The sequence below is a fragment of the Acinonyx jubatus genome, chromosome B2 (genome assembly GCF_027475565.1).
Source record: "Acinonyx jubatus isolate Ajub_Pintada_27869175 chromosome B2, VMU_Ajub_asm_v1.0, whole genome shotgun sequence".
In the NCBI taxonomy this organism is placed as follows: Eukaryota; Metazoa; Chordata; class Mammalia; order Carnivora; family Felidae; genus Acinonyx; species Acinonyx jubatus.
This window is the reverse complement of record NC_069385.1, coordinates 96,611,247-96,626,969: the sequence shown is the minus strand read 5'-3', so window position 1 is coordinate 96,626,969 and position 15,723 is coordinate 96,611,247. Positions and strand designations below refer to the sequence as shown.

Below are 15,723 nucleotides of genomic sequence, written 5' to 3'. Positions count from 1 at the left end.
ATGACGGCAAGTGTAGGACTGCATTTAATACACAACACTAAGATCTCTAAATAGTTAGATAAATTCCATCCATGTTTTTTCCATGTACACAAATTCAAGGTCATTTCTTCCTCGTTGACATATATTTCTACAACCATGCAGTAAAGCTAAGAATCTTGAAAGAGCATCGTGTTTTAAAAAAATTATATTACCTTCTCCTCTACCTTTGTATCTCCTAAGGTTTGTGGTTCTTGTAGTTGTTTCAGAGATTCACTGAAGAATGAATTATAACTTTCTTGAAGAGATTTCACTTGTTTTTCCAATTCATTTCTTTCTTCATCTGGCATTCTAAAATAACCAGAAAGTATGAAAAAAGGAATGCAAGGCTTCAAGTGATGAAGACGACATATTAGGCTCAATGATTTTGCAAAGTAGAATCCTTTTCTAAATAAGCACGTGGTCATAAAATAAACCCTCAGATACAGATTGCTCAAGTCTCAGAATGACTGTGTATGAAAATTAAGAATGGCCCTTCCACATCCAGGAATCCTTCTCCTGCCTGAGAAACAGACTGGCGGAAAGGAAATGAATTAATAGGTCAGCACTTCTCCAGCATATACACATTCCTAAAATAACAATTGCTGTTATCCGACAGAGGGAAATATCCTACTGTTAGTTTAACACAGAAATGGGACAGAAAGATACCATTACTCAAGATGAAACTTGTTCAGGCTGAAGTATGAATAAAGATAAAAAATTTACAAGGAGATTAACGTGATTGTCTAAGGTACAATACAAAGTCATTGTGGAATGATCCTGGGGACAGCCCCAAAAAGAATTTAAGAAAAGGGTAGATTTCCTCCCTGCCTGAGGCACTAGCTGAAATAAATGAAGTGCTCTTTTGGAAAAAGTGGGACCAAACTATGCAAAATCAGGTTGCTGCAAGTCTCAGCAAAGAAAGTGAACAATATATCCACACACATTTTCCGAAAAGTAAAGTCACAGAGAATACTACTTAGAATTACTCTTGCCTTAGAATCTTTACTACTCACTAGCTACTGATCTTTAATCTCCCTGAACTCATTTTCTTCTCACTAATATCTGGGAATAATAGGTACATTTCAGGGTTTTGGTAAAAACTAGACGTGACTAAAAGTGACAATTAAATTGCTAAGTTTCTAGTTGCAAGTTATTATATTAAGTAAATTTCTAATTGACTTCCATTTTTTAAATCTCAATTAAAATTTATCAGCTTTTGCTCTGTTGAACATTAACATCACTTCTCTATTTTGAATAAAAGAGCTAATAAAAACCAACATACTTGTCTCCATGTTTTGCCAAAAACAGCTGCATGGTTTGAAGTGCTTCAGATAATTGTTCCTTCTTAGTTGATATTTCTTCACTGGAAATCTGCAAGGTTAAGAAAACATGCTCAAACTCTCCCCCTCATCAAGACTAGAAAATAGTAATTTTTAAACATTAATCAAGTTTTAATTAAGATCCAGATGAACGGACTACTTTCTGGGTGGCACAAATCAATAACCGATCAGTGATTACCAGTGTACAGGCCTGAATAAGAAGAGTACTTTATTTAGAATGCCAATTAGGGAAAGTCTCTCTCTCTAACCATAATGTCATCATTTTCATAGGCAATAATACTACTACATCATATGGTTGTCGCATTTGTCACAGCCCAACAGTGAATAAAGGTTGCCTTAACATCCCAAGTGGCCAGAGATTTTCCACTGGCCCAACATCATCCTTGCATCAAAAAGATACATGAACGTGGAACACTACTCCAAAAGAGTGTCTTCTTTTTCCCATGCTCTTGTATACCCTGCTCTTTTTGAAAAAATTATGGTGAAAGCATTAATCTGTAGATATGCAGACCAAGATTAAATATTTTCGATTTCTAAACTTTGCAAAATTCATCTATGACAGAGGAATAAAATGTATCTGTTTAGGGAAAAGCAAGAAGTTGTAACATTTTTTCCCAATTACGCAGTGTATTACTTCTGAATACTTTCAGAAATGGACTGCCACTCTTTTAAACAAGCAGAAATGAGAGGAAATGATGGGCAAATGAAAAGTCTATTTTCTCCCAATGTACTCTATTCAGAACAAAGTCAACTTAAAGTCTGTTTTTTTCATGATTACAGGTAATCATGAGGCCATACTGATTTTTAATACACACATTTCTTACTCACATCAAATTTTCTTAAATTTCACTTGACACAAAGGCAATCTTTATTAGAGATGTAGGATTTAGGGCATGATCTGCATTTAAAAAGTGTCCACTAGATCTAGTAAAACGAATTTAGTGAAGTTTTGGGCAATTTAAAAGTGCAGAATAAGAAAATACCAAGGTTTATCATCCACATTTCTCAAAAGAAACTTGTTCCCCCAAGAAATCCTTGCTAAGGTTTATGTTCATATTTTAGTTCTTTCTCTGATGGGGGGAAAAGGAGAAAATAGTTTAAGCTAAATATTTGTATAAAGTTGCTTTGACGGTTTGGGGTTTCAGACACCAAATGTAATTGCTTGCCAACTTCTGATTTCTTCCACACTAATATGAAATACAGTATGTAAGACTATGAGCTAATATGGCTTTATTTCAGTTGAATACTAATCCAAGTATATACTTGGGTCTATATACTTCTCTAAGGGGAACCCCAGATAAGTTACATCTGCCCTCGTATCACAGGCAAAATTAGACAAGACACTGAAGTTTTCTATTTAATTATGTCAATAATGTCTGTTTCAACTGATGACAACTGAACACTGATGCAAAGCTAGAAGAGGAAGCTAATGAGAGCCCCATCATTTCCTAGGGTCAGGCAGCGGCAGGAGGGCAAGTTGAGAAAAATGCTGCCTAACTTAGTGGAAACTTTTTTTTTTTTTTTTAAATACAGCCTCAATTCCGGTGTCAAGGCCAGCATCATCAACACTGGACCTTAGCTATTGATGCCCTGAGAGATTCAAGTAGCACCTTCCAACGGCCATCACGGAGCACTAACATCTCACAAGCTGCAGCTATCCAACTAGTGCTGAGCAGCTGGAGAATACAGCCCACAGCACAGAAGAATTCATTTAGGTGCGGGAAATAATCTAGAATTTCCAGTGACTGACTAGAGAACACTTCTTTGTAAAATACAAAGCACAGCTAAATTAAATCCTCAAAAATGTTGCTATCCTAGTTTGTATTCGTTGTTCCTGAACCTTTTTGTTAACCTTTGTGAGAACGAGACCATATCTTTATGATAAGGAGTGCATGGATTTAATCTGGGCACAAAATAGGATGACTCTGCTCCTTAGCGACTCTCTTCACTATAATCAAGAAGCAGATCTAACCATTCGAAGAAGCACTAATAGTAAGACTAATAGATGTAGTTCAGGCTTTGGAATCAGAGACACCTCTTCTGCTGCATACTGTAATTCCTTGGGCAAGTTTAACCTCTCTGGCCATCACTGTAATTGCCTATAAAATTGGGGAAAATTAAGGTAAAGAACTGAAGTGGTTTTTTTAGTTTGACTGCTTCAACTCAGTAAATTCTACCATTATTATGATTAAACCAGAACCTCAGTGAATACCTTTTGCTTAGAGAAGGGAGATTTTCCAGCCTTCTCGTCATCTCTCAATGTCTTGGTGATATTTGATACCCATTTCTGTAATTCTTTGGCTTTTTCAACATGTTCTTTCTTTTCTTCTTCCAGTGACTTCTGACAAGTGTGAGTGGTAAAAAAAATATATATATATTCCAGTAAATGATTGAGCTATGAAACTGACCTCTCCGCAGAAAACAAGAATGTAGAAATATTTTTCATCACACCAGGTTACTGAGTATTTTATTCATTTCCTTAACCATGTTTATCACATCACATAGCAGATGTACTTCCAAAATGTTTATGGTGGCAAAGGAAGCTGTGACATTCTATAATCATCAGTCTAAACTCCCAGCTGGTCTACCAATATGACAAATAAACTCAATTTTATTCATGAAGCACTAGAAGATCTTTGAATTGCTGCTGCCTTTGCATTCGCATTACAATCACAATTGTCTTCACAGAAAAGTATCAAACAAGTGAAAGCTGAAAGAGGCGTGAATGTGTACACACATATGAAAAATACACAGAATGAAGAAAAATCTTTCCCCCTTTTCCAACACACAATGTTACTTTTAATTACAGAGCCCACCTGGATATGGGAGATTGTGGTAAACATTTAATATGTAAAGAAAGTTACAATGTACAGAAAAATTAAAAACTTTTTCACTTTTCAAGGCCATCTGAAACACAATAGCTTTAGGGATGTGGGAACAAATTTACATCTTTCTCTTTGATTCTATGGTGCTTTTTGAGGTGCTCTTTCAATGAGTGTAATGGATCACTTAACAAATGGGAGCCCTAACCTCAGGCTGGATCTATTCAGTGATGAGGAATTCTGAAGAAAGGATGCTATGAACTTGCTGGAGTTCATCAAGTGTACCCCATATTCTAGATAAAATACCTTTTTTTGGGGGGGGGGGGTAGACAAGACTAACCTAAAAGCCAAAGGAAACCATTTTGAAGAAGAGTAAATATTTTGTGACTCTCAATTTAAAAATTATTCTCTTCTGAACAGTCAGCCATTTCCAGCCCTCAAGAAATAAACAGCCCTTTTGAGTATGTGACATAGTTGCTAGACTGTCTATTTAACTCATGTCGTCATGCTCTGGACAGATATGAAGTAGACAGCATCACCCCCATGCACAGTTACTTAAACACATGCTATTATGAAGAATAGTAAAGGCTAGAAATTCCCGTCATTAAAGGTTCAGATACTTCTAAGAGTTTAAGTCCTGTGTGGAAATCAAAATCAGCTTTTTCTAAAGCTTCTTTGTATGTCAACTTTCTTTTTGTTTGAGGGCATATTATATTTCTGACCTGGGACTTTTGATCTTTGAGTTTCGTAGCAATGAAAACATCTATAATACCCACTTGCAGAGCCTCTTCTAGTGACAGCCGGGAATGAACCTGGGGCTCTATCAACCCCCCGGTCAAGTACTGGAATTCCAAACATCTCATTCCCATTTCCTTACTGATGATATTTGCATTCACAGCCTCCGCCACTGACATCACTTTGTTAGTAACGGGATGGCCGATCCCCGTGATTACTAAGTCACACTGTCGCAGCTGCTGGGCAAACCCCTCATCAACAAGGCCTCTGTGCAAAGCTTCTGCCACTCTGTACTTTTTGCCGGTGAGAGGATCAATTATGCCCCCTGTGCTGACTTGGGCTTCAAGGCATCTGAGGGCAGTAATCCGGTCGACCAAATTTCTGCGGGAGGCCTTTAGGACAGAGATCCTTTCCCCAGTAGTGGTCAGCCAGTACCCCGCAATAGGACTGTGCAAATCCTTCTTGGGAACCAGCCGGCTCAGCAGGGAGTCGGCAAGTTCTGTAAGTGTGATGAGCCCTTCCTGGTACTTTTTGACCAAGGCTTTGTCAACTGTTCCCTGCTCGATAGCCTCATTGATATTGAACTGTAATCCTGTTTTAGTATCGGTCAGCATATGAGAAGGATGCCCATAAGATTCAAAAAACGTGGCTTCCTTCCACTGATACTGTTGCCCTGAAAGCTCAAGATAGGTACTTTTGTCAATTAGGTTTCTCTGGAAAGCCTCATATGCAGTCAGTTCTGCTCCTGTTTTAATATCTACTACAGAAATCCTATGGGTCTTCCCTACATTGAGATTGGAAATGCTCCTCTCCCCGAAGGGAAACAGAAAGCACTGGCAATCTACATCAAACACACACATCCGCAGTAGTTCTGAGTAATAGAGAGCTTGCTTGTTATTGGGATTAGGAAAAACTCTCGTGTTGCTGGATGGCTCGTGTAAAAATTGGAGGATGGCATTATTTAACAAGCCTTGCTGCACAGCAACTTCGGGAGGAACGCGGATGCCTCTCACAGGGTCAATGACGCCCCCACTGGCAATCTGGGCCTCCAACATATGTTTACCTTTTTGTCTGTCAAGCATTCTATTTTCCATAGCTTGGAACACTGACAATGTCTTAGAAGAATATGAATACCCCAGGGCTGCCTTCTCTGCCTCAAGGAGTCTAATTTTGAATTCGGGGTCAATAACTCCTTCAAGGATCGCATCTTCAACAGAGTAGGTCTGACCTGAAATGGGATTGATGATAAAGCCTGTTGCGGCTTGAGCTTCTAAAAATGCTAAAGCCATCATTTTGTCTATTATGATGTTCTTGGCTGCCGAGGCAAATGAAATCTTTTCTTTTGTGGATTCTAGATAAAGCCCTGCAATTGAGGTGGCTCTCGTCAAAAACTTGCTAAGAGTTTTCTGAACTTCGCCAACGGTCTTGAGACCAAGTCGCAGCTGCTCTACTGTTTTCATGTCCAGAAGCTTAGCTTCAACCAACTGCCTGGCGGTCACAGTGTGCCGGAGACCTTGGAATTTAAATTCATCGTCCCTAACTGAACACACGTGATCGCCATCCAAATTCTGGAAGGTCTCTCGTTCTGAGCCTTTCTTAATAAACTCTCTCTGGAGTCCACCGGATGCTCTGCACCCTTCCAGCGTCCATTCTTCAGCACTGGGACCTGGGTTCTTTTCTTGTTTTAATGTGGTGACTTCTGTGTGCATATCATACTGCTTGCTCTTAGCTATCTGTAACAGGAATTCATGAGACGTTAAAGGCCATCTAAAGAACGTGACGTCACTTTACCCATCCTTAATCCAAATATACTTCCTACAATAACAAAAATAAGTAAAGAGAAGAAAATTTTCAAAACAAAGAGGGTTCAGGGACAAGTAATATTATTTTGAGAGTGTGAGGTTTATCTGGATGACAATAAAGGTGTTAAAATGGTATGTTTAGGGATACCTGGCTGGCTCAGTCAGTAGAGGGTGTGACTCTTGATCTTGGGGTTTTAAGTTCGAGCCCCACACTGGGTATCGAGATTACTTAAAAATAAAATCTTAAAAAAATGAAATGTTTAAAAAAGATGAAATGTGTCCCCAGAAACTGTTAGAAATTAAAGTGAACTTCTTGGTTTTCCTAGCTTTTAAAACAAACAAAAAAACATTCTTCAGGGGTGCCTGGGTGACTCAGTCGTCCGACTCTTGGTTTCAGCTCAGGTCATGACCCCATGGTTCCAGAGGCTGAGCCCTGGGGCCGACTCTGTGCTGATACCATGAAGCCTGATTGAAATTGTCTCTCTCCCCCTCTCTCTCTGCCCCTCCCCTGCTCACGCATGTGTACACTTGCTCTCTTTCTCAAAATAAACATTCAAGAAAAAAATGTCCATCAGAATATAATACCATAGATGTCACAGTATAACTATTACATCTGAGTATTTGATCTCAAACATTTAAAAACTAAAGAATGATAATTTGTAGTAAAGATTCAAGTCAATCACTAGAAAATGATAGCATTAGTTTCTGCCAGAACTACAAAGGGCCAATCTTGCTCAATGTTATTAAAAAAAATTTAGTGTAGAAGAGAAAGAAAACACAAGAGGAAACTTGACATGAGGTAGCTGATAAGGTCTCAGAATCCAGAGTATACCTCTAAGGGGGCCAAAAGCTTCGCCAGGTCCATTGCACATTTGTCATCCTGATACCTAACCGGTGGCCTGGAATTGTACAGAGCTTCATCTCTTATCTTCTCGATTTCTGACAGTTTTGTAATAGGGTTTGCCTCATCGAAAGTTATCTGTAATTCAGTGCTTGTCTGCGAAAAATACTCAGAGTAACACTGCTGGCTTTTCTCTTTCTCAAGCGGTGCCCCTGATGGCCAGAACTGGACTTCCTGTGGTATCTGGTCCACAACCCGATGTTGCCATTTTTCCTCTGATTGCTGTGACTCTCGCGTCCTTCTCAGCAATGGAGATCTGGTCACTGGGCGAAGCTGCCCCGTGTTCCTACAGGACAGTTCTCCGGTGTGCTGACACTCCTTTACTGCCATCTCAAAATCCGGTTTGAAGGTACAGTCTTTGGCTGGGTTCTTTTTTTGGATTTCACACTGGAGCAAAACTAACTGATGCTCGTGTTCCTTTATCTGTTGATCCATCTTTTGCTTCAGGCGTTCAACTTCACGTTTCTGGGCTACCAGCTCATCTTCAAGTTTCCGGCACTTTTGGTAATGATTTGCTTCCACTTTCTGCCCTCGTTGCATTTGCTCACGATACTGCTGAAGCTGTCTTTCAAGTTCTCTAATATTTGTCTCACACAGCTTGGCGTTCTCTTGAGCCCTGCAGTTTTCTTGCTGGAGAGACACAAAGTCAAGCTGGATGCCTGAGATATCCTTTTCAGTGATAACTTTGGAGTCCATTAACTTTTCCATCTTTTTCCGAAACTCCTCTGCTGAGCGTTTGAACTTGTCAGATTCCTCCTGAAACAGAAGCATCTTTCTGTGGGTCATCTGCTCCTCTATGGTCTTTAAGTGCAGCTCGTCTTGTACCTGTTTCAACCTGTTATTTAACTCCTGCACCTGAGCCTGCTGCAGCTGTACCTTCTGCTCCCCTCGTCGCTTCTCCTCTTTGGAAGCGGTCAGCTCTGCACTCAGGTTTCTAACCTCCTTCTCAGTATTCTGGATGATAATGTTCTGCTGGTCACACTTTTGCTTAAATTCACTGACTAAATTTTGACTTTTGGCCAGGTCTTCTTCGAGGCATTTAATTTTTCTATGGAAATCCTGTTCTGTTTTTGTCTGCTTATGCAAGTGTTCGTTTGTGTTGCGTAGCTGATCTCTAAAACCATCCGCCTGAATTTTCAGGGCCTCACATCTTTGCTGGATAGCCTGTTTCTCTAAAACCACATTCGCCGATTCGGCCTGAATTCTCTGCATCATTAACTTGGTTTCATTATTCTGCCTCGTGAGCTCATCGACCTTTTGTTTTAGCGTTTCTGCACACTCATTACTTTTCTTCAATTCTTCATTAAGCTTCTGGATCTTATCATTATTTTCTTTTTCAGCTTTAATGTTTTGGAGCAACTGTGCATGGCTTTTCTCAAACTGTTCTTTTAGATGATCCGACTTTCTCTGGCAGAATCGTACTCTTTCATTAGAGGATTCCTTCTCAGCCTGAAGAGAATTCACTTGTGAATTTAAATGCTGAATATCTCTCTCCGCTACAGCACGGGTCCTAGTGATCCTGTCTACTTCTCTTTGCAGCTTCCCTTTTTCCTGTTGAAGACATTCTAATTCCAGTTCATAATTGTGCTTTATTTTCTTAAGATCATTAGCTTCCTGCAAAACTTCTTCAGCTTTGTCTGTGGTTTGGTTCAACTGCCTACTAAGTTCTCTGAGCTGTTGAGAATACCCTTCCTCCACCTGATCCTTCCTTTCCAACTCTAACTTCAGGCACTTCAGCGTATTATTTGTTTCATCCAGTTTTTCTTTTAGCAAACGAGCCTTTTCCTCAGATGAAGTTTTTTCAAGTTGAAGGGCACTGAGTTCGTACTTCAGCTCTCTCATGTCTTTTTCGGCCTTTCTATTGGCGACAGTTAGCTCATCTACCTGCTGTTTGAGTTCTTCTGTTTTCTGTTTGTCTGCTGTTCCCCTGTATGACGTAGCCTGGGCAACCGCACAGGCAGGCGACGTGTTTTCTCTACACGAATACTGCATTTCAGTTATTCTTCTTCTCGCTTCCCGTTCAATTTTCTGCTTTTCTTTCAACTGTTCCTCTGCTATCTGTTTTTGAAATGTTAGGTCTTTTTCCATCTGCTTTATCAGCTTCAAGAGTTCCTCCTCGTTGTCTCTCTTTCTTCTCAATTCTTCCATCAATTTATTTTTTTGTTGTTCCAGGTCATTGAGACTCGAATCTTTTCTTTTAAGATGATCTTCCAGGGTCCTCCTGGTGAAGGTGTTCTCCTCTAACTGGTTCCGGAAGTTCAGGAGGTTTTCTTCCACCGCTGCCCTCTTGGCCTCGGCCTCCAGGGTGAGCCTTCGCACCCGCTCCAGCTCCCGTTCTGCAGCCTCCTTCTCCCTCACAATGGTCTCCAGCTCCCTGCGGTACTGCTTGGCCTCACTCTCGGCCCTGATTTTCTGCAGAGCAATGTCTTCTACGTTTCTCTGCTGCTTTCTCAATTCATTTTCTGCAGCCTCCTTGACCTTTGGAAGTTCTTCCTCTGCTCGAGACTTCTGCTTCTTTAGTTCAGCTACCATTCTCTCCAATTCACTTATCTTTCCCGTAAGTTTGCTATTCTCAATCATTGTTGCCTTTTGACGCTGAAGCAGATCTGAATATGCCCCATGTTCAGAAGTCTCCTTACACTTTTTAATCTACAAGAGATGTTTAAAAGTGTCAAAGTGTTCTATTCAAATTTATCCACAAAAACCTGAAGCAATGCTCATAAAAGTACTTATAAAAACAAGGGAAACAAATCGCAGAACAAGCACCACCACCACCTTCCAGAGAGGAAGCGTCAGAAAGCTGGCAATGGGAAAAGCAAAAAAAAAAATCCTTCATGTCAGGTTTGCTAACCCAAAGAATCTTTTCTTGTCTCTCAAGAACAATTTCATTTTAAAAATTAGCTAGGCTCAAGATTTTACAGCAAGAAAGGAGGGACCTCACAAAACATACAGCATGACCCCAACCTTTTACAGATGAGGACACTGAGGTGCAGGGAGGTCAAATACTTTTGAAAACCTTCACAACAGGTGAGTGACAAAGTGGGAAGTAAGACTCACAACAGCGCCCTTTCAGCTTTCACTCACAACTTAGTCCTACAAGCTAAGAACATAAAGGAACCGAATGACAATTAAAAATTTAGTTTTCAATATGTCACCCAATGGAAATTTAAAATGATATTTACATCTCTCTGTTTTATGGTTAAAGAAACAAAATATGGAGTTTTGGTACTACTTTAAAGAGTCAAAACAAGAAATAATACTTAACATGGGGAAGGAGGAAAATTATATAAAAACTTGTAATTTCTCAAGCCAAATTCCTTATTTGTTTATACTTGCCATATTATGAGAATTATCATAATCAGAGTTGCTAATGCAAAGGCAGCTATAGTCCCTTTAGAAAAGATGTGCTTCATATACTCACAGATTTTGTTGTTGTTGTTAATGACATGTCTCATATGAATCCACCTTGACAAGTTCCTTTAGATACTCCATAAATATAAAGATATTTGTTAAATACAAATGCTTTTAAAAATATAATTAGGGAGTCAGCTCCAATGTATAGAATAAAAAAATTATTTTTCAAATGATAGAAGAATCAGTCTCAGCTAGGAGGAATACATTCTGCATTGACTACAGGACTACATGATCAGGGCTAGTATATAATTCCAATTTAATTTCTCTTTATTAATACCATAAGACTATTAGTTTCATATCACTAACTCAAAATTATCATAATTAGAAACAATTTAAACAGGAGTAGAAAAATTATTCTAGGTAGATTTTTTTTTGAGAGGCTTTGGTGAATTTTAAGAATTTAATTTACATCATAGACCACACATCTTATACCACTTCTTCTAATTTTTGATCCCCAATAATTTTGACAAGAATATCAGTTGTTTCCTGCTAACCTAAATATGGTTTCTCCTAATAAGAATATGAATATAAAAACAAATCTCATCACAACCTGCAAAAATTAGTGCTCTATTTTATTTTGTTATCAGGATCAACTGGTGACACTGAATCATGCTACCTGTTTAAATATCAAATTTTCAGATTTTTTTTGAGGTGATTTCTGTTTTGTTTTGTTTTTTTTCATCTCAATTCCTTATCAAAATCTTTTAAAACTTAGCTGTTGCTAAGAGGTTTTGAGCTGTTTTTTTCTTCTGTCATGTTCTGAGGTTAGAAAAATGAAAAGTCAGAAAGGACATGCTGTCCTTTAATCCCATCAATTAATGCTTGATATGTTTTTCTCTCAACACAGATTAGAAAATCTCTTTATCCATCTAATACCCATTATACTCCACTAACATTTCTTTAATTGGGTTTCATCTTTTGAAATTAACTTGTATCCCTCTTTGATTTTATGTTTATTATTTAAAAAATTCTGCTATCAGACCAAGACATCCAATGTAGGTCTTTGCAGACTGTTTCCTGGGTCTGAAAACCGAACTACATATCTTTTATAAGACACTGCATTAATATGATCCTTTATTGGTGAATTTTTAATCAGGAATGTGTTCTATCTATTTTGAGTTACAGTCCCTGCATGGTCCTCCATAAATTCTATTGTTTTGACTTTCAATCCAATACGAATCTTTTACATTTCAAAAGATGACAAGCCTAATTTGTATATTATCTCAGGCTTTCTGAAATATTTTTTGGTTCTACCAACTTCTAGTATTATACCTCATCAGATAAACTAAGCAAAGTGGCTCATGTATGTGCAAATCACATATACACTATTAAGAAAGGAAAAGGACTTATATTTAACTACTAAATATGCAATCTAAAAGATCTACATATCATTTTAAGTGGAATCATATCTCTCAAAATCTAAAAAGGTAAAAAAAAATTATAGATGTTCTTTCACTGATGAGAGATGTATACTGATTATTTGGTCACAAATATCCTGGTTTTCCTTTCTAAGTGCAAAGAAATCTAGTTATAAAGACTTGCAATTAGCTATGTTAGTGAATTAGTTGCAGAAAACTGTTAACTCTGAACAGACTAAAATAGTAGAAAATAAAGTAACATCTATTAGACATTCACTACCATTTACATTCTCTCATTATAAGAAGTGTTAACATTAAGTATAATCATCTTCAGAATTATCAACAGCCTAATTTAAAACAGCTAATGCCTCGCAATTTATTTACTTTAGCATTCTGTCTACTATTTTTGTCTGTTCTGAGGTTAGGCATAGAAAACATATTAAGATAATAAAGCATAGCATTATCCCTTCAAAATTAGATACAACAGCCTTTTATGACAATGTATTTTCATCAACTGCTTGCTCTACTTCTGAATATATTTTGTGAATGCAGAATAAAAACACAGAAATCCTCCAAATTAGAATGGTACTTAGTCTTTTTACCATTCACCATAGACCTTTAGGAAAAATCAAAATAAAAACCTCCACAATTCTTAAAAAGTAGTATCATTTTGTGCAAAAACCTGTTTCTTCTAAATTAATTGATTTTATGTTTTAAATCCTTAAAGATGTAAATCACTTTAAAATGCTTAAGAGAAATTGTTTAAGTAGTATTTCTGTAGACATTTTAACAGTAGTAACTATACTTCAAAGAAGTATACTTCTCAAATGTGAGAAAAAATGTAAAAATTCTGCCAAACTACCAACATTCCATAATTTAAATAGAGCCATTACTCTAATAATATTAGCATCTTAGAGTGAAGATCAACAATGTCTTCCCTATTTGAGAGAATCTTAGAAACAAACCAAAAAATCTTAGGCCTCTACTCTTTCTCATTGTGATTTTCTAATTAAATAATTACTTCTCAACCATGTACACTTTTTTTTTTTGTTTTCCCAAAAATATTATAGTTCCTTTTAGTTAGCTGTTCATAGTTAATGGTTACCTCCTCCTCTTCCAGCCTCTTTAATGAATCACCAGCAAATTTAATATATTGTGTCATGAGGGTGACCAGAGCAGTATATCGGGTCCTTAGGTCCATGAACTGCAAATAATGAAATAAATAATAAAAACACAATCTCCAGTGGCTCTAAGTGAGTTTAATGAATGTTGATTAATAACTATAACATTAACTAGGCTTTGTGACAGTAAAATACACAACTGCCCAATAGTGGTAAGTAGGCAGGAATGAGCTTCTTACTGCTGTGCAAACCATACTACATGACAATTCTCCTCTAAATGTAATGATGACGTACATTTATAATTCTCTGTAATTAATACTTAATCTTGGAATAAAGCTTTTCGAAGGATTTTCTAGAACCCTTAATAAAATGTACTGCTTTAGGTAGAGAGTTTCTTTTTTGAGACAAGGAAAAAAGTTCTGGAAACGGGCAGTGGTCATGTTTGCAAAGCACTGTGAATATACTGAGTGCCACTGAACTGCACACTTAAAAATGGTTAAAATGGTACATTTCCTATTATATGTATTCTACTACAATACAAATAGATAATTATAATTCTTTCAGTAGTGTTTCTCTCTTTTATGTCCCCTCCCTTCTTTCATGCTTTTACTACCTCTTGAATAATAAGATCTGCTGAGCTCTGCATTCTTCGGCGTTTCACTGGAGATTTTTGTTGTGAATCTACCATGGCCCGGTAGGTCATTGTTTGTAATTCATAGTCCTGTATAATGGAGTCAATAAGACTAAATTATTTAAAGCAAAGCATTAACACTTCATTCTACAGTGACTCAGTGACTCGATACAGAGAAATAGAACCTAGTTTCACTGAGCAACATTACGAAATTACTGCAAAACTACACTTTTAGGAATCTATCTAATCCTGGAATGTTTCCAAGGTGGTAATAAAAATAAACACTTAGGGTGATCAGAAAAGTTTCTTAGGTCTCTTTAGAAGTTCATGGGAACATTTAGTTACAATATGCTAGTTATATTCAGCCTCCCTTTCCTCTGGCTGGGCAATGGAAGGGTAGGTCTGATGGCTAAAGCCCAGGCATTGTCAACAGCTTCAAAACACATGGGAACTGTCTCCTAAGAAAGCCAAGCTCTTCCAGGGAATATTCTAGCAATAGTAAAGAAGAGACAGACAGAGAGAGAGAAAGAGAGAGACAGAACATACACAAACATGCACAAAATGATAAAAAAAAAAATTTCAGAGCTATGCATTTATTCCAGGGTGTCGTGTGTGATTGGGAGAAAATGAATGAACCCGAGGCGGACGTGTGCCTCACGTGTCACAAAGAATTATTAGGTAAGTGTCACGGGGTTCAAATGAAGATTCTCTGTTTTTACTTTTTAACACAGTGAAATTATTTGCAGAGGCTTTTTTTTTCTTCAGTAGTTTGTTGAATCACATACCTGAACATTGAACTTGATGCAAGTAACTGAATCTTCTTACCTTCACTGTAGTTGAGTACTGTTCTGCATATTTTTGACACTCATCCATTTTGCTCTGTTTCATTTCTATTTCGGACACCAGCATCTATAAACACATAGAGTTTAGAAGAAAGAGAACAAGGAACTCTATGCTATTTAACTACTAAAATGCTCAGGAACTAAGAAATAACCATACCCTTTAATAATAAAGCTCTTTAGTCCTTTGTACTTAGTATGTAGTGAGGCAAATTACAAACTTCTAGATTAAGCCACATAAGTGACCCAGCCTCAGGGGGCTTCCAAAGCAAAAATTACTAAACTCCCCAGGAATTATCCAAAAGTGGACTTGAAGGCCTTGCCCCCCCCCACTCCTGATCAAAGTGGAACTGGACACTATTGTCCCCTCAAGATGGAACAGAAATCTCAAAGAATTCAATTCTCTGTCAAACGTGGCTGTTTAATTTTCTACAGACACTAGCCATTTTTATTTATTTAAGATACTGCAAAACTATTGTGGCCACCAAAGTGCCAAAGAGATTTACATACTAATGATTAATGACCATACTTATGAGTAAGTGATTAAATTTGAACACTGTCCCAACATGCTATTTTCTAATGCCTTATATTTTCAAAAACGACTTCCAAGAAATCAAAGTACGTGATGGATGTAAGTTTGAACTATAGGATTTTAATATTTATGATTTACTCCTTGCCTTCCTCCAGATAGTTGCTGGCTTTTTCTTTTACCAAGGTAAAGGAAGATAAGGGTCATGACTCA

At 37.6% G+C, this 15,723-nt stretch overlaps 1 protein-coding gene across 32 annotated transcripts in view; it reads right to left on the bottom strand.

The window, feature by feature from the left end:
- The window catches only part of DST (dystonin), a 490,174-nt gene that overhangs the window by 142,372 nt on the left and 332,079 nt on the right, over positions 1-15,723 (bottom strand). For 30 of the 32 annotated variants that reach the window (XM_053222643.1, XM_053222633.1, XM_053222646.1 and 27 more), the window contains 6 exons: positions 14,968-15,051; positions 14,125-14,232; positions 13,496-13,594; positions 3,571-3,699; positions 1,301-1,389; positions 192-327 (listed from right to left, as the gene is read on the bottom strand). In XM_053222643.1, coding sequence (XP_053078618.1) covers positions 192-327; positions 1,301-1,389; positions 3,571-3,699; positions 13,496-13,594; positions 14,125-14,232; positions 14,968-15,051 — 645 coding nt within the window. Of the gene's footprint in view, positions 1-191; positions 328-1,300; positions 1,390-3,570; positions 3,700-4,186; positions 6,649-7,549; positions 10,268-13,495; positions 13,595-14,124; positions 14,233-14,967; positions 15,052-15,723 lie in introns of those variants that run through there. The other 2 variants (XM_053222644.1, XM_027057537.2) reach the window with 2 other exon arrangements.